Source organism: Zingiber officinale, chromosome 2A, assembly GCF_018446385.1.
Source record: "Zingiber officinale cultivar Zhangliang chromosome 2A, Zo_v1.1, whole genome shotgun sequence".
In the NCBI taxonomy this organism is placed as follows: Eukaryota; Viridiplantae; Streptophyta; class Magnoliopsida; order Zingiberales; family Zingiberaceae; genus Zingiber; species Zingiber officinale.
The window spans coordinates 12,082,486-12,110,319 of NC_055988.1; the positions used below are offsets into that span (position 1 = coordinate 12,082,486).

General features: G+C 37.6%; 2 protein-coding genes and 2 non-coding genes across 5 annotated transcripts; all 4 read right to left on the reverse strand.

Annotated features, from left to right (window-relative positions):
- Positions 1–1,074: 1,074 nt before the first annotated feature.
- On the reverse strand, positions 1,075–6,805 carry LOC122040728 (meiotic nuclear division protein 1 homolog). 2 transcript variants are annotated; one of them, XM_042600153.1, is made up of 10 exons: positions 6,699–6,805; positions 5,732–5,812; positions 4,563–4,679; positions 2,766–2,804; positions 2,574–2,681; positions 2,410–2,472; positions 2,286–2,337; positions 2,113–2,157; positions 1,950–2,029; positions 1,075–1,408 (listed from the first exon to the last, which is right to left on the reverse strand). In XM_042600153.1, exons 1-10 carry the CDS (start codon positions 6,699–6,701, stop codon positions 1,373–1,375), a joined length of 624 nt encoding a protein of 207 aa, XP_042456087.1. In that variant the 5' UTR covers positions 6,702–6,805; the 3' UTR covers positions 1,075–1,372. The 2 variants fall into 2 exon arrangements, with proteins under 2 accessions (XP_042456087.1, XP_042456088.1); XM_042600154.1 differs by lacking the exons at positions 1,075–1,408; positions 1,950–2,029 and having other exon boundaries at positions 2,113–2,188; positions 6,699–6,770.
- A 41-nt stretch (positions 6,806–6,846) lies between these two features.
- TRNAV-UAC lies at positions 6,847–6,919 on the reverse strand. Its single transcript has one exon. It is a non-coding gene; the product is annotated as a tRNA-Val (tRNA).
- A 121-nt stretch (positions 6,920–7,040) lies between these two features.
- Positions 7,041–7,113, reverse strand: TRNAV-UAC. Its single transcript has one exon. It is a non-coding gene; the product is annotated as a tRNA-Val (tRNA).
- A 1,077-nt stretch (positions 7,114–8,190) lies between these two features.
- LOC122044406 (probable serine acetyltransferase 1) lies at positions 8,191–9,153 on the reverse strand. The gene has a single exon (XM_042604892.1). The coding sequence runs from the start codon at positions 9,136–9,138 to the stop codon at positions 8,218–8,220; it is 921 nt and encodes a 306-aa protein (XP_042460826.1). The 5' UTR covers positions 9,139–9,153; the 3' UTR covers positions 8,191–8,217.
- Between the last annotated feature and the right edge of the window lie 18,681 nt (positions 9,154–27,834).

Here is a 27,834-nt window from a genome sequence, read left to right on the forward strand (position 1 = left end):
TTATGAAATAAAATATTATAATTAAATATTACACCAAATCATTTATTTTTAATTATTTAGATATAATCACTTTCAAGTGAAAAAAATAGATTTAAAAACTCAAATATATTTTTAAATTAAAAATCCCAAACTTCACTTACACAATCATAAAATCTCTTTTTAATTAGATTTTTCAATTTTACAAATCTTTCACAAAATTTACATCGGAGATTCTCGTCATCAGCGTAAGTTACTTAATTTGTGGGTCCTACATTACAAATCATACATCTTTATTTTTATTTTTTCATTTAATATCTCTATATAATTTTTACTTAATATTTTATTTAATTCTCATCTTTAAATTAATTTATTTGTAATTTTTAATTAATAAATTAATAAACTTATGATTTTTAATTTAATTTGTAATTTTTATTTAATATTTAATTAACTTATGAATTTTAATTTAATTATAGTCATTTGTATTTTTTTTTAACTTACCAAATATATTTATTTTCAAAAGAAAAGTGTATAATTTAACTATTAAATAAAATATTTAATGATTTTAAAAAAATCAAACATGTAATATTAATTTTTCAATGATTAATGGCTCCATCTTCAAGAGAAAAACAGGTTTGAAATATCAAACCTGCTCTTAAAATAAAAACCTCAAAACTTATGTCTCCACTCATTAAAGCTTTTTTGTTGAACTTTTTCAACTTTACAAACTTGTTAAAAAAGCTACATTGGAGATGCTGTAAGCTTTCTTTTACGTTCTTAGAAAGAAAGGGTTGTTTTGAGTAAAATTCCTTTGATCAAGAGGTGAAAATGAAAAATGATATGTTCAAGAAAAAAAATTCAAAGATAAACATATAAAATGATGGGATCCACAAAAAATAAAATAGTGGATCATAAATTTATGTGTCTATCTTTGAATTTTTTCTTAAATTTTTTTTCTTGAACATATCATTGCTCGGTGAAAATTTACCCCATTATCTCTTATAGTGAATTAATTCAATCCTGTCCTCCGTATCTCACCATCAATCGTTTATTCTCATCCTCACCATTTGAGTCAATGGCTGACCCAACAAAATCAAGTTGTAAAACTACCTGCATTGACCGAAATGTGATACAAAACATGACCAACATGAGTCTCTTGACGAAGTATTGGAGGCTAATAATGATTCTAACAAAAAACGTAAAACTGCACAGCACAGCAGACATGAGTACGATGACAACTGGCATCCAAAATAGAAGTAAATGTTCACCAAGTTTGATCTTTTGGAAGGGAAAGGGACACTAGTAGTGCCATTGTTTCAAAATTTAACCATGTCAAGTAACCTCGCTATAGAAGGTATTGGCTCTTGAAGTATAGAGCAAGGAGGGTCTCAGAAAATCACTGTAGGTATTCAAAGTCATCAGTTATCCCAACCTGCAATTTTGAGCCAAACACTCAGAATCCAAAATAAGTCGTCCCTAGAAGCAAACATTGCAGAGGATAATGTTACATATCAATGTCGGAAAAGATGACACCTTTAGAAAGCATGTTAAATGAAAACAGATATTGGCTTGTTTGTGAATAAGTCTTGTGTTAATTTTTATCATGTTAAGTCAAATGCACTATAAAGTAGAGGAGGGTTTTCTATCCCACTACAAAAATTGTTATTCTACAGCGTAAAATGATTGATGTCTAAGTCATCAAGTAGACCTCTTCGGACTTGCACATACCTTATATGAAGAGGAGTCATGATTTAGGACCACACTCTTGGGCACACTTTCGGCCTGGTGGTTGAGAGAATCAAGATGACAAGGAGAACTTGCTTAAAGGTCTCAAATTGAATGCAATGTGAGCGTGACTAGACAACAGAGATCTTTCACCAACAAGACAGTGAATGCAATTGACAAAAATGTGCATGATATTTAGCAATGACCAATAGCCCGTGTTACTTCATGAAAGAATTCTTATAATATACCTCCTTGTACATGTGTTCAAGCTGTTCTTTTGCTTGTGGGAAGTTGGTTGAACACCATTGTTGTAAGGTAAATATGTTGTCTGATTAAGTATGAGACAAAAATTATCAGTTTCATAAAGAATTCGTGCTCTTCTGAACAGAAATTTGATGGCTAGGGGCATACCTGTCCATCTATTAGCTGCTGCATGTGCAACCTCAGTTGCATCTTCTGTTATGTCACCAAAAAAAACATAGGAAAACTGATGATAAAGTTTTGTTGTCGAACTATATGCATAAAGAAAGGCTGCAAAGAAGAAGAAAGGACTTTTTAATACAAAGCAAGACAAAAATTCTTACTCATTTTTTGCAACGCAGCTGGATCATTATCTGCATAGCAGGCTAATTCTTCCTGCGATGAAAATACCAACTCAAGAGCCAAGGAAAATGGTCATCAAAACGCAGTAAAAACTATGGTAGTTACCTTTAGCTTCTTATGCTGTAACTCAACAGCCTTGAGCTCTTCTAATGCTGCCTCTCTCTCATCCTACATATGAGTGATGCCAAATGAAAAATGAACAAGTTCTGTCAAAGCTATTTATGGATATAACAGGATAACAGAAGATCAGAACCCTGTAATCAACTCACAGACTCCTCCCTGCCTTTTTTTAAGTTGTCCCTCTGTCCAGTAACTTCAGACAAGCGCTTTCTACAGTTTCCAAGCTCAGATTCTAGTTTGGTTCGTGTGTTTATCAACTGTTTCAAATCTCCTTAGTGGATAAGTGTTTGGATAATCAGTATCATTGGTCGGTAACATTTCTAAAGGCCAGCAGTTGATACCTGATTACCAGCACAACTAGGCAGACTCCAAAAGTATACCTGGAAAGACCATAAGAAAATCATAACCATTACTATTCAAGAAGAAAAGCTTAAAAGAAGCAACAAGCGACAACAGATGTCGATGATCAACTTCTTTTGTGTTGCAAGCTCTTTTCGAGGGAAGGATTCCTTCCATGTTTACCCAGAAATCTAATTTTACAATGATTGTCTAGCATGTTTCTGTTTCTTAAAACCAACTATTTGTTATTTAATTGCATTAAAACAAATAAACATGACCATTTTAGGTGAACACTGTAATATCAATTTTCTTTTTTTGCCAAAGAAAGGCTTGCCCATATGTATTAATAAAATTATAGCAAAACAATAATAGTTACATGGTGAGGTAAGAAGATGTGTATAGAAGTGTGAAGTGAGAAAGGGTCTGTCCCTGAACTGAAGCACAAAAAAAACAGAAGGCTCATATTTAAATGACTTTGGAAAGACATTCAAGATTAGTCAAGGACTAACACTGCAAAATCCTACAGTTGTGCTTACACCCAATCACCCCCACCATTTATCTCTTTCTGAAAAATTTGCATTCGTGAGCTTGAGATCTGCTAAGGAGTTTTCCTACAAGAAAGGAGCCACGAAGTTTGTGTGGACCATTTATCTCTTCGGTCAAGGAACTATGCTCACTTCATAAAGACCTTTCATATTCTCCATGCACTAGTTTCTTTTGATACTTAGGGCATTGAAAAGACCAAGTCGTGAAGTCTCCTACTCCTACATCATCAATGGCCCACCCTATGTGGTAGGCATTTTGCCAATGATCTTCCTCAAAACATATGTTGCATTTTCAGGAACTTTCTTCCAGCATCATATCATGGCAGTCTATCAGGCAAATATGCTTGTGTACTAGCAGATCCTTTTTGGGACAGCCGGCTCACAATGAGTAGTTGGTCGAAGTAAAACCTCCTTAATGGAGGCAGTCATCAAAAATGTTCGAGGTTTTGTATTAGAGGCCACAACTTTCCTCCAACCCCGACTTGATAGGCACCATGTGATTAGTTAGCAATGAATTGTGAGAGTGGATCCCAAGATTGCTCATGCTGACATCCTTTAAAATTCCAGCTACTTACATTGGGCCACCTAGTGTGAAAGGATACATGCATCACACACTTCAGTGTAGTCTTTAGTTTAGTGCCAATGACATGGGGAGAAAATATGCAAAACACTTGATGATTGGAGTCTGTTTGCCACCATAACATCTGTGTTAATACTTAGTACTCTTAGACAATAAAAAAACGAGGATAATATCGAGGGGCTCATGTTGAAACTTATACCTTCCAAGCACATGTTAGAAAATTATATTACTCAGCATCTTCATGTACAATTTATCTTGCAAGAATAAATGGGTAAAGTCTCCCCCACTCAAGTTTTTTTTAGAATTAGCTCTCACCTAGATATCAACCAGGATAAGAATGTGAGGAACTTTGGCTAGGCTATTTTGAAGCATAAATAGCTACTAATCACATCTGAGCCTCTCCTAGGAGAAAGACAGTCCCTATAGCTCAAGAAAGGTAATTCACCTGTAATAACTTGTACAAAGTCAATCATGTATTTGAATTTTAATTATCAGGAAATCATTGATTCAAATAGTTGGCTACTTATTGAGTGCAATATGCATTTGTTTCATATAATACATGCATAAACAACAACCAACAACCAAACCTTATCTCACTAGGTGGGGTCTACTATAATACATGCATAAACAAAAAATAAAACTAATTTTCATTAAATTATGGGAAATGAACTCACGGAAGTGCCTATTTTGTCCTTCATAACCAGATCATCATCCACTAAGCTTTGCAAAACATCCTTCACTGACTGACTTATGACACCTTTCTTTGGGCCCAACTTCTCAAGCTCTTTAAGCTAAAAAAATTAAAACATAAGATAGTATGGTCACTAATAATTGTTTCTAATGATCATTGAAATAAGTAATTCTGCGATAGTGTTTAAACAGGAGCATATAAACAACAAAGACTAACAACAGTAGCTAATTGGTGCAGAACTTTAAATGATGTAACAGCGATTTTGGATAAGATAGGATAAATTATTGGATGGTACTTCTGGAATATTAGCCTAAAATGGTCCCATAAGGACTATCCATAAGAAAATTCTTCCACTAATAGTTCTCTACTGTAGAACACCTTTTTCAACCAAATAAGGTCACTGGTCATTGTTCCAGTTAGCAATTTGGGATACCTTTGGATATTATCTCATGAGATATGAAAGCTGCACAAGTGAATTCATGGATCACCAATGGTATGAGCCTTTATTCTTGCCCTCCCTATGTATCAGTCATCTTGTACTTATTTCTTACACACAGTATATCCTGCCTCCTCTACACAATCAATGACTTCAACACTAAAATCATACCAACTAGTTGATTGTCTTGTCCTCATCCATTACTCGAGAAAAATTCTTAAATGGAATTTGAGTTTCAAGATAATCACTATTGGCCTCAATGAAGATCTTTCTTTAGAGCCTTTGACTCTCTCTCAGTATTAATTTCATTACCTGTTGTTTATTTGATAATCTGATTTCTTTCATATTTCACTCGTGAGTGTATCATTATTATTCATATTAGTTGTAACTTGTAAGAAGGATTGCATAGATTTACAAATGACATTTAACAGAATATTTAATATCCATAAGTTTTAGTGCATCAATGCTACCTCTAACAACACTATTAGTAAAAACAACGTAATAACTGGTGTAACTACTCAAATAATAGAAATAACACTATCTGAATGAAAAGTAGAACTGATTGTTTGCTTAAAAACTAGTAGATAAATATTCATTTAGTACATGAGCTTCCACCATGGACCAAATTTATCAATACTGTACCAAAAAGTAATGCATCAAACAAAACAATGATTGAGATCTAGGATTAATTTTGACTTATGAACTAGAAAGCTTACAAGGAAGAAGTCTTGGGACTCATAAAAGATTTGGAGAATCTGCTCACGCTTCTCCTCCAAAGAAAGTCCTCTTTTCTTTGACTAGAAAAATATATACAACAAAAAGTACACTAATACGTCTTTTACAAGGAAAGCAACTGTTCAGTCAAATTTGAAGAATGAAAGCAAATGCAACTTCATAGACAATTAGATAGTTAAGAATAGTTGTTACTACAAAACTAAGGACTCACCACTTTGCCTACTACAGGGCATTAGCACAGAGTCATCATTTCTCATACTAACTGTAGTAAAGGATTCAAGCATGAAATAACTACTTGACAAATAAATCAACAGCCTAATCTATTTCATTCTGAATCCAAGTAAACTGCAAGGAACCATTATCGCTTTAAACAACAACAGAGTAAGAAGAATGAGCTCATCTATTTTCATACTAGAGAATAATCAAATTATATTTAAAGAATATTAGGCATAATTTTCATAACTTCTTCTAGAAGTGCATCCCGGTTACTAACTATCAGCATGCTCCTGGTGAATAAAATTTAGCAGTCTAAATTGTTAGACGAAGAGGAAGAAGAAGACATGAGACAGCAGCCTCATGGAATGATTAAACAAGCATCGCCATAAACTCCCAACCGGAAGCAGTTCCAAAATCTAGTTTCCCTAAACCCATAAATTCCATAATCCACAGTAAATCACCACCTAAATTTCCCCCTCGTTTAATTAAAAAAAAAAAGTTATATCATTTAAAGATATGCAATCTCCAGATCTTTTAGCCTCTTCCTGGCTCCTCAAGGAAGAAGGCTCATCGAGTTCTACTCCACACAAGACGATCAACCGCATTAATACTGAAGAGACATGAGAACTAGGTCATCGTCGGAACGCATATACAAACCTTAATAGGTGAAAGAACAATGCCGGAATCGACGAGAATGAAAGACAAGCGATCAGATGGAGGAAGGGAACGTACCATCCGAAGATCCGACTGCGAGGGCGGCGAGACGATGGAGAAATCACATCGAGCGGAGCGGTTTGATCCGGCGACATCATTTTACTTTGTAGGAGGAAAAAAATGCAAAATGCCCCCTGGAACTTTCAAAAAGTGTTACGTTGAAAAATGATGCTGCCCAGGATCGAACTGGGGACCTTTAGTGTGTAAGACTAACGTGATAACCACTACACCACAGCATCAGACACACAGTAGGAGAGTGAATTAGTGATCCTCTTTAGGAGGAAAAATGCAAAATGCCCCCTGGAACTTTTAAAAAATATTATCATGAAAGAATAATACTATTTTAACGCTGTTAAAAAATGATGCTGCCCAGGATCGAACTGGGGACCTTTAGTGTGTAAGACTAACGTGATAACCACTACACCACAGCATCAGACACGTAAGAGAAGAGTAAATTAATATTTTAAGGTGAAATAAAGATTGTTTGTTGTAACCTTTAATTGAAACAATGTGGAAGTAGAAATCCATCCCTAAACAATCGACTTGTAGCTTTACGATTCCATTCAATTATAATTTGAATAAAAGAAGAGGAGTTTAGGTGCTCCGACCTTGTAAAAATCTAATTTAACATTGTTCAAAAATGTCGTTCCTATCGTATAGCTTAAGATGCCTTTGGTCCTCATCCTCTGCGCTTAATCTCAAATCTACATATTTGTAACATTGCCTCAATCTCAAACAATTTGTTTACGGATTCATGCACTAACATCGAATACACATCCAACTAACTTACATAAGGCAAGACCTAAAGTAGCTCTATAGATGGTGGCTTGAACTTACTTACAAAAGCTCAAACAACGATAGCAAATGATCTAGTACTAAAATGGCTAGACCAATTGGAAGTTTGCATAAGTCCAAACAAAAGAGTAGAAGTAGGGACCAACTCGACTCTTTAGAGATTGTCCGATGCAAGACAAGGCGTTCTTGAGGACTCGAGTCGTTAACCATTGAGGCACTAGAGACCTCTCTTTCTCCTTAGCTCACCAACCCCGCAAACACCCGCCAACCCTAGACCTACCAATTGGTCATGCACAAGCTCCATAGCTCACCTTGTATTCAATTGAACCATTAGCACTTGGGGTAAATTAAGCTCAACACAATTCACTTTGCCATAATAAGCTTAAAGCTTTGTAGCAATGCATCGGCCTTTTTTCTAGGTTGCACACTTAATGAAAGAAACAACTTTATTTTTTATATATCAGGTATCTAGATCTTACAATCCGATTAATCTCAACTTCACCCAGAGTTCAATCCTAGTACATGTATCATAATTGAACTTATCTTTTCATCAAATTATTTTATTATTTCTAAATATGATAAACTAATTAATGAACAAGAAACCTAAACAAATACATATTCGCTTGAATGAACTTATTTGGAAGAGTTTAAGAACCAAATTGAATCACACAAATTGTTTGAAGATACATTTAATTAAGATTCAAATGATGTGATTAAGCATGCAATTAGATTTAGAGGTGGATTAGATGACGTAGTCTGACCATATATTGTGGTCATAGTCCAGCATCTGGTGACCTTCGTGCGCCGGCGGACTGTCATCGCCGTTGATCAGCCTCGCCGGGTTCCCTACCGCGGTGGCCCTCGCAGGCACGTCCATGAGCACCACCGCGCTGGCCCCGACCTTGGCCCCCTCCCCGACCGTCACGTTCCCCAGTACGGTCGCCCCAGCGCCGATGAGCACGCCGTCGCCGACCTTAGGGCACCGGTCGCAGGCCGCCTTCCCGGTGCCGCCGAGGGTCACGTGGTGGAGTATCGACGCGTGGTTCCCGATGACGGCCGTCTCGGAGACGACGATCCCGGTGGCGTGGTCGAGCAGGACGCCGCGGCCGACGCGGGCCGCGGGGTGGATGTCGACGCCGAAGACGTCGGCGACGCGGGACTGGAGGACGAGCGCGAGCGGGCGGCGGCCGACGGCCCAGAGGAGGTGGGCGGCGCGGTGGGCCTGCAGGGCGAGGAATCCCTTGTAGTAGAGGAGGCAGTGGGAGAAGGAGCGGCAGGCGGGGTCTCGGCGTCGGGCGGCGAGGAGGTCGTCGACGACGGCAGAGAGAAGCGGCGGCGCGGAGGAGAAGGCCCAGACGAAGAGGTCGTAGAGAAGCGCGGAGAGGAGGGTCGGGGAGCCAAGGAGGTTGGCGAGGTGGAAGGAGAGGCAACGAACGAGGGAGGAATGCGAGAGGACGGTGGCATAGAGGAAGCTTGCCAGCGCCGGCTCCTCTTCCGCCACTCGCCGCGTTTCCGCCTTTATCTGCAACCAGACCCAACCGTCCTCCGCCTCCGACTCCGACTCCGACTCCGGCGGTAGGAACGTCTGCATCGATGCGTTCGCATAAGCGTCTTCCGTAGCTTCCGTCGTTGGATCAGCGATCTCCTGACTCGCCGCCGCCATCGATCGCTCGCTCAACTGTTGTTGGCTCATAAAGAAAGAGGTGGAGGTTGTTGTGTATTTTGTTAAGCGGTTGTGTATTCGGGTTTTTACCCAATTTCCTTATTTACTAAAAAAACACCTTAATTTTGAAACTACCAAAAACAAACATATTAAAAATAATATTATTTTCTTTCTATCCTTTCGTTAACCTCCTAAATGACTAAATCTCATGTTATTTTCAATATATAAACTTGATATTAAAAAATATCATCTATGCTGGGTTTGATATGATCCAATCAAATTTGGATATGTTATTTTCCATATCAAATCCCACATGTATAATATAAAAAAAATATTAGGCTTAGTATAAATTTGATATTTGGGCTAGGTCTAGTCCAGAGTAGACTTGATATGAAAAAATATCAAATTCATGATGAATCTGATATGGGATCATATTAAGCCATGATGAAATTGATATAGGAATATATCATGTTTTTTTTTAATCCTGCAGAGAAAGAATAAATTGGAAAAGGGTGAAGAAATTGACAGAAGGGATAGAAAAAGAATAATACTAATTTTAATATTTTTTTATCATTTGAAAATTAATGTGCTCTTTTATGTAAATAAAGAAACATTCTTTTAAGTAAAAAACTTTGATGTATTTGTTAAAAATCCAAATCCGAACGTATAAACTAAAAACCCACTAAAATATTTAATAATTTTATTATATTTTAAAATAGATAAAAAAAATACAATCTTTTATTATTCTTTAAAATTTCAGTTTAATTTTTTAGATACATGTATTTAGTTTTATTAATAAAATTTGGTTGGAATAATAAATTGTGTTATTAATTAATGTTTAGAAAAGATAGAATTTTTTTACAATAGAATAAATAATTCGAGAGTTAATATAATTTTAATTTTCACAGACATTTTGCTGGCACATATTTGATAAATAACTTAGCGTCTATATTAGAGCTATAATATGTGAAACCGGGAGAATATTGTTCTCTTTTGGATGAATGTAGACGTATTTGCGTCTAGTTTCATTACATTATTTAATATTTTTATGACACAAGATCTAGTCAGCTAATTAAACAAGTTTAACACTCCAAAGCAAGGAGTTCATCGTCAATAAAGATTAGATTGCCAAATCACATACATGTGTGTATATAATTATGAATATACGACTTCTATATCAAGTTATTTTTTATTTGATATTTTTCAAAAATTATAACATGTACAAGTTTTCTCTTTAACATATTATATTTTTTAATTATCTTTCACTAGGTGAGAGAAAATACCAGAAATTGGATATATTATATCAGTTAATCACTATACCAAAAATTTTAATACGTTATTATATACCGTACCAAAGTTTTTAATATGGGTATTATGAAATTTAGTATAATTATACTACATATATCATATAGATATAAAAATTTTAATATAAATAATATAAAATTTATATCATATTAAAAATTAAATACATTAAAATTTCGATAGGTTGTTGTAAATTTTTTTATATCAAAATTTTACAATATATGAATTTAAGATTCGATACACCGTAGCGAACTAACCCTATCTTTTACTCCTTTACTACTTTAATGGAGAATTCTAATTTTTTTATCAATTTATTCTTTAGCGAATGCAAATTAGTTATTGGATTATTGCTAATCTGTTAAACTGTCTTAATTTTTTTTAGTTTATAATTCTGCAAGTACAAAAAATAAAGGTATGATCTAATTTTATATTTTTAAAAAAAATATAAAAAAAACATATAACGTTTATTTTCATTAAAACTTTATAGTTAAAATTTCATAATTAACTACCATTATATATTATATTCATGATTAATATATTTCTAATGGCAGTTATAACATTGCAGTGAGGAATGGACTTGCAGTGATTGGTTTGTGAACATGTTTTGGTCGCGGCTATTCAGGTGGTAAAAGGTGAAATTCTCATCCTAGCATTCCTATCAATTTATCCCCGGACTAACATAAAAGAGATAAATCATGATAACTAAAGAGATAAGTGAATGAGAGGTGAATTATATAGGGTGTAGGGATATAACAAGAATGTGACCTAAAATCTGCTATATATTTAGCGGCAACATGATGCTTGTCATAATGGCATTTTTTTCTAGGGAGAGTTTGGATGAACCTAATGCAGAATTTTGAGGTTTTAAGTAATTGAAAGATGTTGATCGTTGAACCAATGTGGCATTTTGATCCATTATAAGGTGCCATATTATATTTTCCTTAGGCAGTGTAGATGTAGTTAAGTTTGATTGTTGATTTTATTTAAACTTAGTCTGATGTTAGTGCTTCCAAGTGGGATTATATTATAGGAATGAATCTTTAGACCAAGTGTTAGTGGATCAAAGTGGATGTTTACCACCAAAATGAATTTGTAACCAGCTTTACTTTTATTAACATTTCGTTAATTCCAGTCAAATGTGGCGTCTAGACTTGGCAAACAAAATCCTAAACGCCCTACCAGTTTGGTAATTTGTAACTTTGTACGAGCTATCTCAGTACTCAAGCAAGGGAGCTGGTTTACAGATTTTTTAAGTCTCGCGATTCTGCTTAATTACTCAATAAATTATGAACAAAGATAGTTTACTTGGGCGGAATGTTACGAGGGAAAGGGGAAATGAGAGGTTCCTAGTATCTGAGATGCACACATAGAAGATATGATGTGCAAGATCAGTGATGTGCATGATAACCGATCCTGCCTGAAAGTTGAGAAAATGATAAGCTGAGAATGCAGCTCTGTAGTTGACTGGATGAATACTCCTTGCTGTCTTATAAAACCAAAAGCGTTAATACCAGACCGAGAAGGGGTTCCCGGCATTAGTCCTTCGACGCTCAAGTCAGTCCTCGACTCAGTGGAGAATAGTAGAAGTCAACAGTAATTAAGAGCATGTAGATAACAAAGTATAACATACCTCTATCTGTGGATGGAAACCTCCTTTTATAGTGTCACTGTAATGTCTGTGCACACATTTCAAAGCGTATACACGTTTTCTAAAGCGTCAAGAAAAAGACAAGTCAAAAAGTGTTTATAACATCTTTTCTTAAGTGGACACGTAAATCAGGGGAGTACCTTACACAGTCCTAGTGTGGGCACACATTGGGCTCGAACCCCAAAAAGTTATTATTAACATTTTTTTTTGCCCTAAGTCAACCCTAACTAAACTAATCACTCTCTTCCCCTCTCTGCAATAACCTCGCGACGAACGACCACGCATCCACGCCAAACCTACAGAGGCCAGAGCCAGAGGAATACGGGTTGGGAGAAAAGCATCGTGTGCGACCACGTCATCGGCTACACACCTACAACAACCTCACAAACGCCTCCGGCGCAAGTCGTTGTAGGCTCGTAGCTCATGTTGAACGACCGAAATACCCATCCTCAGTAGTCAGTCCTCCCTCGCCGCCTCCTCTTCGACTTCATCTTCCTCCCCTACCACTGCACTCTATAGCAAGCTAGGAAGCTCAAGGTAACCATTAACCCTAAATGTTTTTTTCTGTTCCGAAAAAAAAGTCGGCGAGACACTTCTAAATTCTAAGTTTTGTTTCCACAGCTAATATTAAACAATTTTCAACAAAAAGTTATATGTATATTATTTTGTTTTCTACCATATGCTTACAAAATTAAGAACTACTAATGTGATAGTTAACTGTGAGAGAAAATTATTTTTTTTTTGCAATAATTATTCATATACAATACACGGGTAAAAAAAATATGAATATATGATATGCTGAAGAAGTCAAGTACTGCATCCTTACTTTGAATCAATGGCATCCTCATTAGTCATTAAATGATCGAGAACAAAGGGTAGAATAAAATAGTTCAAAGATTGCAATGCTTGCGTGTGGTAGGGTATGAGTGCAACCAATTCGGTCATGCACTCAACGACCATCGTTGTCTTGGTTTGACTGCGTCACTGCTCGGCATAAATCAATTTTTTTATTCATTTTTATATATTGATGTTTACTTAATTAATCCATTTTAAATTCATTTTTATACATTGATGTTTACTTAATTTTGTTTGCTTAGTTACTTACACTTCTATTATACAATTAAGCAATAAGCATGAGTCTTATCTTTGATATTAGGTGGTTTTAGGATTTTGTTTAAGTTTGGATTGTTAATTCATTTTTTATTTATTTATATTAGGAAATTACTATGTCTGCAATGCATAGATTTTTTAAAAGAAAAGCTTCAGAACCAGAAGAACAAAATATTGGAGATGTTACAGTTGGAGAATTTGATTTTTCACAATTATCAACAGATCCTGGACTAAGAATTCCAATTTGGTCTTATAATGCTAACATTAGAGATCAAGTTTGAAGGATATATTTGCAAAAAGACCCATGTCAACCTTGATGTTATGAATTCCCAAAACAAAAATTTGGAGTAAGCTAATTTAGACTATTTAATCCTTCTTGGTTTAAGGAATTTGGTGATTAATTGGAATATAGTATAGAAAAAGATGCAACATATTGTTTGTATTATTATCTCTTTAAGATAACTAAGGGAAACACAAGTAAGAGGAGAGACTTTTGTTAGCGAAGGATTCATAAATTGGAAGGGTAAAAGATAGATTACATATTCATGTTGGCCAACCTGATAGTGAATATCATAAAGCTCGAATGAATCGTGAAGTTTTGATGAATCAAGATGAGCACATTCAATCAATTTTGCACAAACAGTTAAAGGAAATGTGAAATGATTATCGTATCCATTTCAATACTTCGATTGATTGTATCAGAGTTTTATTGAGACAAGGGAATTCATTTCGAGGTCATGATGAGACCAAAGGTTTTCTTAATCCGGGTAACTTTCTTATTTAACTGGAGTTTTTAGGTGCTCATAATAAAGAGATTAATGATATGATATTGCAAAATGCTCCTAAAAATTGCAAGTTAACATCATCAAATATTTAGAAGGATATAATAAGGGTTTGTGCAACTAAAACAATTAATGCTTTTATCAAAGATATTAGTAATTCATTATTCTCTATTTTAGTTGATGAATCTCATGACGTGTCAACGAAGGAGCAAATGTCAATTGTTTTGCGCTATATGAATAGTAGTGGGCATGTAAATGAGCGTTTTATTGGAATTGAACATGCTACTAGTATTATAGTACTCTCACTTAAAGTTGCTATTGATAAGATATTCTCTAAATATAATTTGAGCATATCTGATATGAGAGGACAAGGCTTTGATAGAGCAAATAATATGCAAGGTAAAGTTAATGATCTAAAATCACTCATTTTAAAGGAGAATTCATATGCATTTTGTTGGAGCAATTCCAATGGTCCGTGGGACCATGTGTTTTAGTGTTTGGGCAAAGAGTTTAAGTTAGGTTCACCCTTGTTATTTGATATGTGTATGTGAGTGTGCAGGTATGTAGGATACACATGTGACTCAGGTTGATGGCTTTGGGTCCGGTGAAGGATGGAACATCCGAGGGACCGTGGACAAGGCAGCGAGGACAAGGGCCGAGGGAAGCGACTTCGAGGCATACACGAAGGATGACATTGGGGACGAGCCGCGGGCTTGTATGCATCCGAGGAATGAGAGCCAAAGGAAGTAGGCTTGAAAGCAAGAGGTCAAAGCTATAAAGAAGCGTCAAGTGAGACATAAGGATGAGGGTACGAGTGCACGAGAGATTGTACTCGGAGTAAAATCCTAGTTTTAGGATTTTACTGCAGCGTTACTGTAATAGTACTGTAGTGTTATTGTAGCAGTCGACTGTATGTTTCAGCAGTCGACTGGTGCAGTTGACTGGTTCAGTCGACTGACAGTGAACAGAATGTTTTTGTTCGCTCGGTCAGTGTGGAGCAGTCGACTGCTAGTTTTAGCAGTCGACTGATATCGAGTCGTTGGGATGTAACAGTCGAATTTCCACAGAGGGCAGTCGACTGCATGTTTTGGCAGTCGACTGGTAGGCGGGGTTTTCAACCCGCGACCTATATAACCAAGGCTTAGAAGCTTGGTTATCCCTGACGAAATAGAGGTAGTTAATCTCTATTAGTAGTTTACTAGTCTCAAGAGTCTTGGTTAGTGTTGTGGTGAGGTTTCTCCACTCACAAGGAGCGACTTGAGATAGCCGGAGTTTGCCGGGGGCTAATCCACCGACGGATAGGGATCGCCCACCTAAAGGCTACGCCGTGGAGTAGAAGCAAACAATCTCCGAACCACGTTAAATGATTGTGTAGATTGGTTTACATTTCTTGTCTTGTATTTTGTTTAGCTTGTTTATTTTTGTATTATTCCACCGCGTAAGCTAACAACGTAGGAAGCGAACGATTTGAGGGCGCCGTCTATCCAACCCCCCTTTAAGCCGACCACCGATCCCCTTACACATTTTACATACATTGTTTTGCCCATCAGCTTCAACTAGCTCTTATAACTGTGGGCAAGAAAAATCTTTTGATTTCTAATTTCTTTCATATTATTGGTGATGTGGTAAATGTTATTGGATCATCCTGCAAATGTTCTGATCTTCTTAAGGAGAAACGTTCAGATTTTATTGTTGAGACACTGGAGAAGGGTGAAATTTCAAGTGGTCGAGGACATAATCAAGAAACTACCCTTCAACGTGCTGCGAATATATATTGGGGGTCACATTATAATTTTTTGATCAGTTTGATTCTTATGTTCTCTGTTGTCAGTGATGTGCTTGAAATGATTTCAGAAGATGATTCCAGTTCTCCTGAAAAAAAAATTGAAGCATTTAATTTATTGGAGTAATACTTTCATTTGATTTGCATTCAATCTACATTTGATGAAACATGTCTTGGGAATTTCGAATGAATTGTCGATGGCATTACAAAAGAAAGATCAAGATATTGTAAATGCAATAAATTTGGTACAAGTATGCAACCACTGACTCCAAAATATCATAGAAGATGGTTGGGATTCATTTTTAGAAAGGTTCATTATTTTTGTCAACAACATTACATTGATTGCCTCAAAATGGATGATATGTTCACACGTTAGACACCACATGGTCATCCCCATTGTAATCCACCAAACGTGACAAATTTACATCACTATCGACTTGATTTATTCAATGGTGTTATTGATATGCAACTTCAAGAATTAAATGATCGTTTCTCAGAGGCAAGTACATAGTTACTTTTTTGTGCAGCTTGTTTGTGTCCACAAAACTCTTTTTTGGCTTTTGAGAAGGAAAAATTGTTGCAACTGGGTAAGTTTTATCCATAAGATTCCTCAAGATTTGATCTTCTCGTACTTGATGATCAACTTGAAACTTATATATGTGATATGTGTTCTAACAAAACATTTCAAGGATTGAAAGGCCTCGGTGGTCTTTCAGAGAAGTTAGTTATGTCAAAGAAAAGTATGATCTATCAATTGGTTTTTAGGCTTTTAACATTGGCATTAATTTTACCAGTTGCGAGTGTGACGGTAGCGATAGTGTTTTTTTGCCATGAGAATTATAAAAGACAGATTGCATAATCGAATGAGTGATAATTGGCTGAATGATAATTTTATTGTCTATGTAGAGAAAGATATATTTCTAACAGTTGATATGAAGCAATTATACAAAAGTTTCAAAATATGAAGACTCGAAAAGAATAATTGTAAGATAATTATGTTGTGATGTTTGATTTGGGGGCGCCGTCTATCCAACCTCCCTTCAAGCCGACCACCGATCCCCTTACAAGTGGTATCAGAGTGAGGTTCGCACTTCACTGGATTAACCGCTGAGAAGAGCAACTACAAGAAGATGACCGGCTTGATTGAACCTCCAAAGTTTTAAGGAGGAAGCCTTGGGGACATCACATTTTGGATGATGAAGATGGAAGTTTTCTTCGACACGGATTGGGATACCATGATGGTGATCAAGGACCCGTTCGAAGTCCCAAGAGACAAGAAAGGGAAGAGACTCCGACCACGTCATTGGACAGAGGAGCAAACCTCACGATCAAAGACGAATGATGAGGTAATACCTACGTTAATTGATATTTTGCCTAATGACGTGATGAGCCATGTAGGTAAATACGAGAATGTCCACAATTTGTGGAGCAAAGTGAAGATGGTTCTAGGGGAAGAATCTAAACCTACACAAGAAGAAGAAGAACCCAAGGAGATGGGTTTAATTGCTCAAGTTGAGGAGGAGCAAACGGAAGTTGAGTCACGCTCAACATCAGAGGAGGAAAAGGAAGATGATGTAGCATCTACATCCTCAATGGTTGAAGAATCCAAGACAAGTGAAGAGGATGAAGAAGAGGTCTTGGAAGTGGTCAACCTAGCAAGGACCTCTACCGAAGCAAAGTCAAAGGACCACATTGTATGCTTTGGGTGCAATGAAAAGGGACACTACAAGAGTAGATGTCCATCGAGTAAGAAAGAGGTATCTCCTAATCTCAATTCAGTTTCTTTAGAATCTAACAAGGGTTGTAGGAATGAAGAAACCCAAGGAAAAAGGTTGCGCATCCTATGCTTCACGTGTGAAAAGAAGGGTCACTACCTGTAAAATACCGAAAAAATGGCAAATAATGATAAGGGAATTTTCCGAAATTTTTAGAAATTTTTCCGGAATTTTTCAAAGACCGTATGGACAAGTTTACGGGGATAAAAAACGAGGTCAGGGAAAGCCTGCTTAGGCTACCCATTTAAGTGAGGAAAAGTTATTTTTTTTCTTTTCCTTTTTATTTTCTTTTTTTCTTTTATTCTTATTTCTCTTTTCTCGGTTTCTTCCTCCCCGCGCTTTCTTCTCTCTCGAGTTCCCCCGACGCCATGCCCTAACTGCTCTTCCCCAAACCGCCGCCGCCGCCAAGGTCCCTCCTCATCCCCGAGTACAAGCCCCGATCCTCTTCTCTTCTCCCTCGTGCGCACGCCCGCACCCTCTGCTGCCAGCGACGAGAGCCGATTCCTCTCATCTGGTCGATGCGATGCCGACCCCAACCCCTGATCTGCCGGCATCAGCCCTAGCGCCGACCTCTCCTCCTCCTTCCCGAGCCGCACCAGGCGTCATCACCATCTGAGGTCTATCGGAGCAGTGTCGGCCACTATCTCTTCAGTTTTGCCCTGGATTTGGTCCACGACATCTCTGCCCTAGCGTCGACTGCCGCCACTTTGCCCTAGCCGACGCCACCACCGCTGTCTCCCTCTGCCCTAGCCTCAGCCGACACCCCCTCCCGACGCCAACAGTCACCACCAAGCCCTAATTGTTGATTCTCCTCTGACACTTTGTTGCAGCTTCCTCTTGTGTCTAGCCATCGCAACCAGGTCGAGCTTTGGCTCCACGAATCAGTTGCGGTTGATGAGGTATACCTGTTATAGTTCAGTTTAAGCTTGATCCTATATTAGGGTGCTGAATTGGGTTTAATGCTTGGATGTGGTTATGATGATTGTTGTATAGGGCATTTGAATTAGAAATAAACAACTCTATCTTGTTCCGACCACAATCCTTGGCAGCGAACATATTTTTCAGTGGTGAATCAACATGAGAGCATATGAGATTTGGGTGAGTTATGATGGATTCATGTTTAACCTAACCTAATGTGATTATGGAATGCTTAATCTATTGTAGTTGTGATGGTTTATGGATTAAGCTTAGAAAATTTTTATTGAGATGAATTAACTACAGTTGATTCATGTTGGATTAGATTTAATCCTTGGATTATTAGAGATGATCATATTGCTAATCGTAAGTTGATCAACGAAAGGGAATGATTGTGTAGATTAAGGATTATTGGGGTTATTGAATAATGTTAGATATGATTGGATAATTGATTAAGGGGATTAATATAAGTTAATTCATTAATTAATCCTAATTAATGATGGATCGATTAGAGTTTTCCCTAATTAAATTGGGGAGTTTATCTGGCTATTTGTTATCTATATAATTAGCTAAATATATTATGTGATCACAGGACTTTGACACGAGACGAGCATCTCGACGTCGGATTTGGATCGGATTGGACCTTATCGATTGGAGGCGGGTACCTTGACTTATCTTTTTGATATGTCTTGTTGATATGTCTAGTAGATTATAACCTTTAGTAATAATTATGTTCGTCCTTGTTTCGGTACGTCACTACCGGATACTCGTTACATGCTTGTTTGCTCACCTGTTATGCATTTTATGCTAGTACCCATATGATTATATATATGCTCAGTGAGGTAGTGACATACCATGCTTGTTATGTTCAGAACCTAGGTTTTTGATATCCTATTTGACCTGTGTACTTTAGATCTTGGTATGTGACCATTGATATTACGGTACTCATTTTATATATATATGGATATGGTTATGCTGATCAGTTTACTGCTATGCTTAGTGTCATACATCATGATTGCATGCTGCGTGATTGTCAGCTCCACTATGGTTGAGCACATCGCCAGTTACATGTACTGCACACACCACCACTCATGGATTAGTGGTATATCAGGCAGGTGTGTGGCGGTTCTGCTGTTTGGCTCCGTTGGTCTGAGGACTTAGCGTGGTAGCCGGCAGACAGTTCTGCTCTGTTTGGCTCCGCTGGCATTTAGTGTAGCAGCGTGGTAGCCGGCAGACGGTGGACTCTGTTTGACTCCGTTGGTCAGGTGACTCAACGTGGTAGCCGGCAGAGATACCTCTCTGTCATCGTGTACCGGGAGATGAGAGCATTGAGCTCCCCCATTTATGATTTGGGGTCAGAGGACAGGAGTACTCCGACAGCATCCCGTCAACTCGGTCACTCATCAGGAGCAGTGATGTCAGAGTGCACGGTTGTCACAGCCCTACCCAATCGATCTCATCATTGTGTGTGAGATGACTGACTGGCGTCAGGGGTGACCAGGACGCATCATTGGCATCATACGCATTTATGCATTTACTGCTTGTTTTTGCTGCACTTATATGCTGCATTTGGATGGATGCATATGTTTGACATGCATACAGGATTTATGACACTTCCGGTCTGACGACTTGATTATTCGGATAGGTGGCCCTGGTGAGTACAGTACTCTTCAACCTTTTCTATTATGCATTACCTTCTTTTGTTCAGGAGACTGTACTCCATAGTTATTATTAATTGTTATAGTTTACTATACATGTCAACTAGGTATTCGCTGAGTTGTTGAACTCACCCCCGTGGACTCTATATTTTTCAGGTACCAGATTATTTATGGAGTCGCTTGGAGTATCCTGCCTGCTGGTCCCCACGTCACATCAGAAGACATGTCTCCGCCTTCTTGTTTATTTTATCTTGGTATGTGATATGTGTGTTTTTGGCTTGGTGTGTGCCGATTTTGTTTTCAGAGTATTGTGTCGTTGTGTGGTGTAAGCCTAGCCGGCTAGCAGTGTGTTGTTTTGTTTTGTATGAGCTTGTTTTTATGTATTTCCGTTGTGTTGGTTTTGTTCCAGCCGTGTGGGCTGATGATATATATATATAACTGCGTTGTTGTGTGTATATTCCAGCCGCCTGTGGCTGATGTATATTATGCCTGTAGAAATGCTTCAGATTGTCACCCGTACAGAGGAGGTGCTGCCGAAATTTCTTTAGACAGTGACTTTCTTGGGGCGTGACACTACCACACCAAATGCCCCAAGAAAAGGGAAATCAAGAAGCTAGCGCATTTGAAGAAATGGGAGAAGAAGAAATGAAGCTCAAATCAAGGGGGAGATTCAAGGGTAAGGGAGGTATACCCTAACTTGAATCGTAATTCAAATTCTTATACTCCCATGCATGCTAGGAAAAATAATGATTATCATTATGTAGCAATGAAAAATTTCGAATTTAGATATCATGATAGAAGTAGGGTAAATGTGGATCATAACCTTAGGAAACCTACTCATGATAAAAATTAGTAATGGTAGACCTAAGGAGACCCAAGGCATTAATCCCAAGAAGGGGAGATATATGCCTAGAAAAATGGGTAGGTCTAGGAATGTCCATGGTGGACATGTTGATTCTAGGTTTAGGAACCTAGAAAGGGAAAATCAAGCTTTGAAGACAAAGCCTGATAAGTTGGAGAAAACCCTAGAAAGATTTAATGTTGGATCTAAGGGTTTAGGTATGGTGTTGGGTAGCGAAAAATCCAACAATGATAGATCGGGTTTGGGATACCGATCTAATGTCTCCAAGGCTTAGGGAAAGTCGTATGCTTGGGTTGCATATGACTATAGCAAGGAGAAGCCAATAAATGACAAGAGAAAGTCATTTAAAGGTAAGGAGAAATTAACCAAGGACAAGGTGTCTAAGGTTAAGAAGGTTAGGTTTGTAGGCCAAGTGTCACCGGAGGTGCACCGATGTGGCCTATCAATTGTGGATGAGTCACCTAGGGAGGTGGCTAAGGTTAAGAGCTCTAGGGAGAGCTCAAAGAGTCAAGTTGGGACCCATTGCCAATGGATCTTAGGTGGGCTTTACTTGGGAGTCTAGACGAGCCATGGAATGTGCCAAGTGGTTTGGAGACGGACTTGAGTCTCAAACATAGGGATTTGACACAATTGGTTTGTGTTTCATAGTTAGACATATGACATTGGGGTCATATAGCATGATAATTAGTTTTGAATGCATAGATGCCATATAAACCAATGCTATTGATGCATTGTGGGTTAGTATGGGCAAATATATCAAGAGGAAGCCAAAACTAGGACTTTAGGTCAAGGTTCAATTGAACCATTTAGCTAGTTTTGGATTTTGTGCCAATATTAGTATTGGTGATAGATATATTTTTATATATATTTTTCCCAAGTAGACATTGATATAATAGACCTCTCCACAAAATTTGATGATTTTTGGAGATATGTGGAATTTCTGGTGCATTTCTGAAGTTGGTCAGAAAATGTTGATTTTTTCAAAAATAGTGTAACAGTCGACTGCTACCGTTAGTAGTCGAGTGGTAACAGTATTTTTGAGCACAGAATGTCTCTGTAAGCTCATTTCGATAAGGGCAGTTGACTGATACCAGTCTGAAAGTGTTTTCAACACTAGATTTTGACCGGGTCAGCTCGTATAGATGTATGAGATCCATGGGGGATAAATACACGAGTTTAGGGTCAATTGGATGATAAGTTTTCAAAAATTGGGATATTGTTCAAAAGCTTTTTGGATGTTAGGCAAAGGGGGAGAAGTAAGGTTTAGTTGGGAAAACCTTAGTGTCTTTGCGTAAGGGGAGCCATGTGATAGGTTCTTAAATATCCCTGTTAGAAATTCCTAGCTCATTGGGGAACATAGGTGTAAGGGGAGCCTTGGGATAAGTTCAAATGCATGTTGCATTGTTTTTAATTCGGCGTTGTAAGTCCAAGTGTGTAGCCTTGGCATCGTAAGTCCATTCGGCGGTGTAACTCTAAGTGTGTAGCCTTAGCATCGTAAGTCCATTGGCTTTAGCATGTTTATTTGCTATTATGTTTTCCTTAACTTAAACGTATTGTCAAACATCAAAAAGGGGAAAATTGTTGGAGCAATCCCAATGATCCGTGGGACTATGTGTTTTGGTGTTTGGACAAAGGGTTTAAGTTAGGTTCACCCTTGTTATTTGATATGTGAATGTGAGTGTGAAGGTATGCAGGATACACATGTGACTCAGGTTGATGGCTTCGGGTCCGGTGAAGGATGGAACATCCGAGGGACCGTGGACAAGGCAGCGAGGACAAGGGCCGAGGGAAGCGACTTCGAGGCATATGCGAAGAATGACATTGGGAACGAGCCGCGGGCTTGTATACATCCGAGGAACGAGAGCCAAAGAAAGTAAGCTTGAAAGTAAGAGGTCAAGGCTGCAAAGAAGCATCAAGTGAGTCATAAGGGTGAGGGTACGAGTGCACGAGAGATTGTACTCGGAGTAAAATCTTAGTTTTAGGGTTTTACTGTAGCGTTACTGTAGCAGTCGACTGCATGTTTTAGTAGTCGACTGGTTCAGTCGACTGGCAGCGAACAGAATGCTTCTATTCGCTCGGTCAGTGTGGAGCAGTTGACTGCTAGTTTTAGCAATCGACTGATATCGAGCCGTTGGGATGTAACGGTCAAATTTCCACAGAGGGCAGTCGACTGCATGTTTTGGCAGTCGACTGGTAGGCGGGGTTTTCAACCCGCGGCCTATATAACCAAGGCTTAGAAGCTTGGTTATCCCTGACGAAATAGAGGTGGTTAATCTCTATTAGTAGTCTACTAGTCTCAAGAGTCTTGGTTGGTGTTGTGGTGAGGTTTCTCTACCCACAAGGAGCGACTTGAGATAGCTGGAGTTTGCCGGGGGCTAATCCACCGACGGATAGGGATCGCCCACCTAAAGGCCACGCCGTGGAGTAGGAGCAAGCAATCTCCGAACCACGTTAAATGATCGTGTAGATTGGTTTGCATTTCTTGTCTTGTATTTTGTTTAGCTTGTTTATTTTTGTATTATTCCGCTGCGCAAGCTAACAACATAGGAAGCGAACGATTTGGGGGCGCCATCTATCCAACCCCCCTTCAAGCTGGCCACCGATCCCCTTACACATTTTACATACATTGTTTTGCCCATCAGCTTCAACTAGCTCTTATAATTGTGGCCAAGAAAAATCTTCTAATTTCTAATTTCTTTTGTATTATTGGTGATGTGGTAAATGTTGTTGGATCATCCTGCAAATGTTCTGATCTTCTTAAGGAGAAACATTCAGATTTTATTGTTGAGACACTAGAGAGGGGTGAAATTTCAAGTGGTCGAGGACATAATCAAGAAACTACCCTTCAACGTGCTGCGAATATACATTGGGGGTCACATTACAATTTTTTGATCAGTTTGATTCTTATGTTCTCTATTGTCTTCCAGTGCTGCATGGTGAGGCACTTAACCTTCTTGGATATAGGAGCAACTACCACCGACTAGACAAAGCCTTTTAAGGAAAGTTAATATTTAGTTTCCTTATATAACTCTAGGTTAACCAAAAGAAACAATCAAATCACAAGGAAAAAGAAAAAGAACACAACATCGAAATTAAATTCGAAAAACAAGAATTGAATGCCTCTTGTATTTGGTATTTATACAAAGAAAAATTAACTAGTATGATGCGGAAATTAAATACTAGTTATACCTCTTTCTTGTATGCTAAAAACCTCGAGATCTTCTGCCGTATCCCTCACCTCCTCTTAGACGTCGTGTGGGCGACGATCCTCCAAGACGAACACCACCCGGAAAGCTTCTCCTCCTTCTCTAGAATTCGGCCACCACCACCACAAAGGAGCAAAAGAGAGCAAAGGGAAGAGAGGGAGAGGGGCCGGCCACTTGATGATCTCCAACAACACAATATCAATTGTTATGTTTTTTCAAGGCCTCTCCTTCCCCCTTTTTTATATTAGTTTCCCAACGGAAAATTATGGAAAGAGTTTTATAAAAAATTAGACTCATTCCTATTTCCTTTTAATTTTTTCTTTTTCTTTCCTTTTAATTAATCAATCCTAGATTGATTTATTAATTAAACAACTATTTGTTGATGTTTAATTATTTGACCGACCCCTTGCTTGGACATGTCAAGGGCATTTATTATGTGTGCATGATTGTATTATAAAATACAGCAGGAGCTGTATTTAGTTTCATTAGGATTTTATTTTTTGATCTAGATACATGTACATTCCTTTTATGGAATATAGGATCGATGGATGTAAATTTTATTTTATGTTCGATCTAGTTTACATGTACATTCATTCGAGGAATATAGGATCGAAAAATATAAAACTATATTTATGTCGCGAATCAAATCTTGCAAGGCGTGGAACCTTTTGAGGATCAGAGTGGCGCAGCGGAACAAGGAGCAAGATGGATGCGACAACTAGACCCGGTGGTGGTGGCCAAAGATGGCAGCAGCTAGGGATGACGACACACGGAGGACAACAATAGATAAAATCCATAATAGTTGAAAATTAGTTTTTCTATTTATTGCTTTTGTATTGTGTTGTGTGTGAATGTTAGTGTACATGTTTAGTAGACTAGCATCATCAAAATTCCTCACTTTAAATAACTAAGTGGGAGAGGAATTTATTTTAGTGAATTCCACGGTCTCCATTACTGGTTTGTAAGTGATGCAAACAAACTTGCGCGTTGGCTCTGAGTGCCTTCCTCCATATCGGATGAGTTTGTTTGCAGATCACTAGATCAAACTTCCATTTCGGATGACTATAGGAAATTAATTAAGAGCGTGTGATCTTCCCCATCGGAAGGGGCACAATCTTATTAATGGACTTAGTGTCAAGTAATGGTGTACACTTAGGCACGTCTAATAGTATCCTCCCCATCGGAGTCACTGCTATTATTTGTGTGACCGAAGGAAACCAACTATTAATTTATTTGTCAAAAAGTTAGGTTGACAAGATAATAAAATTAATGAGATATATCCTCCTTTTACAAATGTTGAATTTGTATACGTCCACACTATCGTGGCATACAAAATTCACGGTGTTTTAAGGTGTTGGTTAATTTAAAATAATATTATTTGAGGAATCAATATTATTCTAAATTTAGAGTTCTGACCAAAATTTATTTTGTAATTCTTAGGATGACTTTCAACCCACTGCCATTATTCTAAAAGAAAACAGACTTACTGGTCCCAACTATATAGATTGGAAAAGAAACCTGGACATTGTTTTAACTGCTGAGGGCTATAAGTTTGTACTGTCAGAGGAATGCCCAGAAACACCTAGCAATGATTCTACCCCAGAGGAGATTCAACATCATAGTAAATGGGTAAAAGCTGATGAGATGGCGCGGTGTTACATCTTGGCTTCAATGTCAAATGTATTGCAACATTAGCATCAGGACTTACCAACAGCCTATGATATAATGAACAATCTCAAGGAACTCTTCGGACATCAGAATCGGGCTGCTAGGCAAGAGGCAATGAGAAAACTGATGACAACCACCATGACTGAGGGGACTCCCGTGAGGGAGAGTATACTTAAAAGTTTAGCTTTTGTACACATTTATTTTGAAATAAAGAATCACATTGGTCAAATGTTTACATTTATTTGTTAAATGTAATTGTTCAATTAATTTATATAGTAGATAGCATGGAGTGTGGAGTCACACTTAGAAGATCATGTTGTCGGTTCTCTATAAATTATAAACAGTTGCTCACGACTAAGATGGAAAGGAAGAAACCATCAGAATAGACATAGTGTAATTAAGTATTAGTTTATCTTGACTAATAAATTACACTGATACACTTTAAGTGTATTGAGTAGGATCATTTAGGTAAGTTCTTTTTGTACTGACTTAGTAAAAGAACTAGACCTTAGTTATTATGGAAGTGTGTGCTCTTAATCCTAATATAATAATAAGCATGTATATTTAATATTTATTTCTTTGACTTATCAAAGGGTGAGGTTTAGCTCGATAAATCAATATGCCTGATAAGTTGGGAAATGATATTACTTATAGTATGTGTTGTTGATTATAGAAGGAATCTGTGTCCTAGTTATCTAGATTGAGAATGTCCCCAAGAGGAGCTCATAAGGATTGCCATGTTAAATCCTGCAGGTGAACCTAGTCCAACATGACAATAAAGTTGAGTGATACTACTCTTGGAGCTAGATATTAATTAAATGAGTTGTCAGTAACTCACTTAATTAGTGGACATTCGTAATCTTAAACACAGGGAGACTAACACACTCATGATAAGAAGGAGCCCATAATGTAATTTGGGATTGGTGCGGTAGTGCGGTAATAACTCTCTAGTGGAATGAGTTATTATCGATGAACTTGAGTTGTGTGTTCGGGGCGAGCACGGGATACTCAAGCTCATCGGAAGGCCAAAACCAATTTCTCCTCTAGGTCCCTGTTGTAGCATCAATAAAGCCTCAAGTCCATCCAAAGAAAAGTCTATCTTGGTGTCCAAGAAGGGGCCGGTTCATTGCTTGGTGACCAAGCAATGGCCAGCCACATATTCTCTAGAAGTGGCCGGCCCTTGCCTTGGGCAAGGGGGCCGGCCGCAATATTTAAATTAGGAAGGTTGTTTTTGAATTTTTAAATTTCCTCATATATTTACAATTTGTAAAAAGAGAGATTTTAAAAATTTATAAAATTTTCCTAATTTAAATTAGGCCACAAGGTTTTAAAAGAGAGTTGTAAAATTTATAAAACTTTCTTTTAAAAAGAAATATTATTAGAGATGTTTTAAATTTTAAAACTTGGTTTTAAATTTTAAAACTTTCCTTTTAATATCCACATTAGAAAAAAAAGAGAGTTTGTAAAATTTTATTAGAAGTTTTCTTCTTTTAAATTTTATAAAAAAATTTTCTTTCTTTCCCTTTTAATAAGTGGTCGGCCACCTTGCTTGGTGCCCAAGTAAGGGGCCGGTCAAATAATTAAACATCAACAAATAGTTGTTTAATTAATAAATCAATCTAGGATTGATTAATTAAAAGGAAAGAAAAAGAAAAAATTAAAAGGAAATAGGAATGAGTCTAATTTATAAAACTTTTTCCATAATTTTCCGTTGGGAAATTAATATAAAAAGGCGGGAAGGAGAGGCCTTGAAAAATATAACAATTGATATTGTGTTGTTGGAGATCATCAAGTGGCCGACCTCTCTCCCTCTCTTCCCTTTGCTCTCTTTTGCTCCTTTGTGGTGGTGGTTGCCGAATTCTAGAGAAGGAGGAGAAGCTTTCTGGGTGGTGTTCGTCTTGGAGGATCGTCGCCCACACGACGTCTAAGAGGAGGCGAGGGATACGGCAGAAGATCTCGAGGTTTTTAGTATACAAGGAAGAGGTAT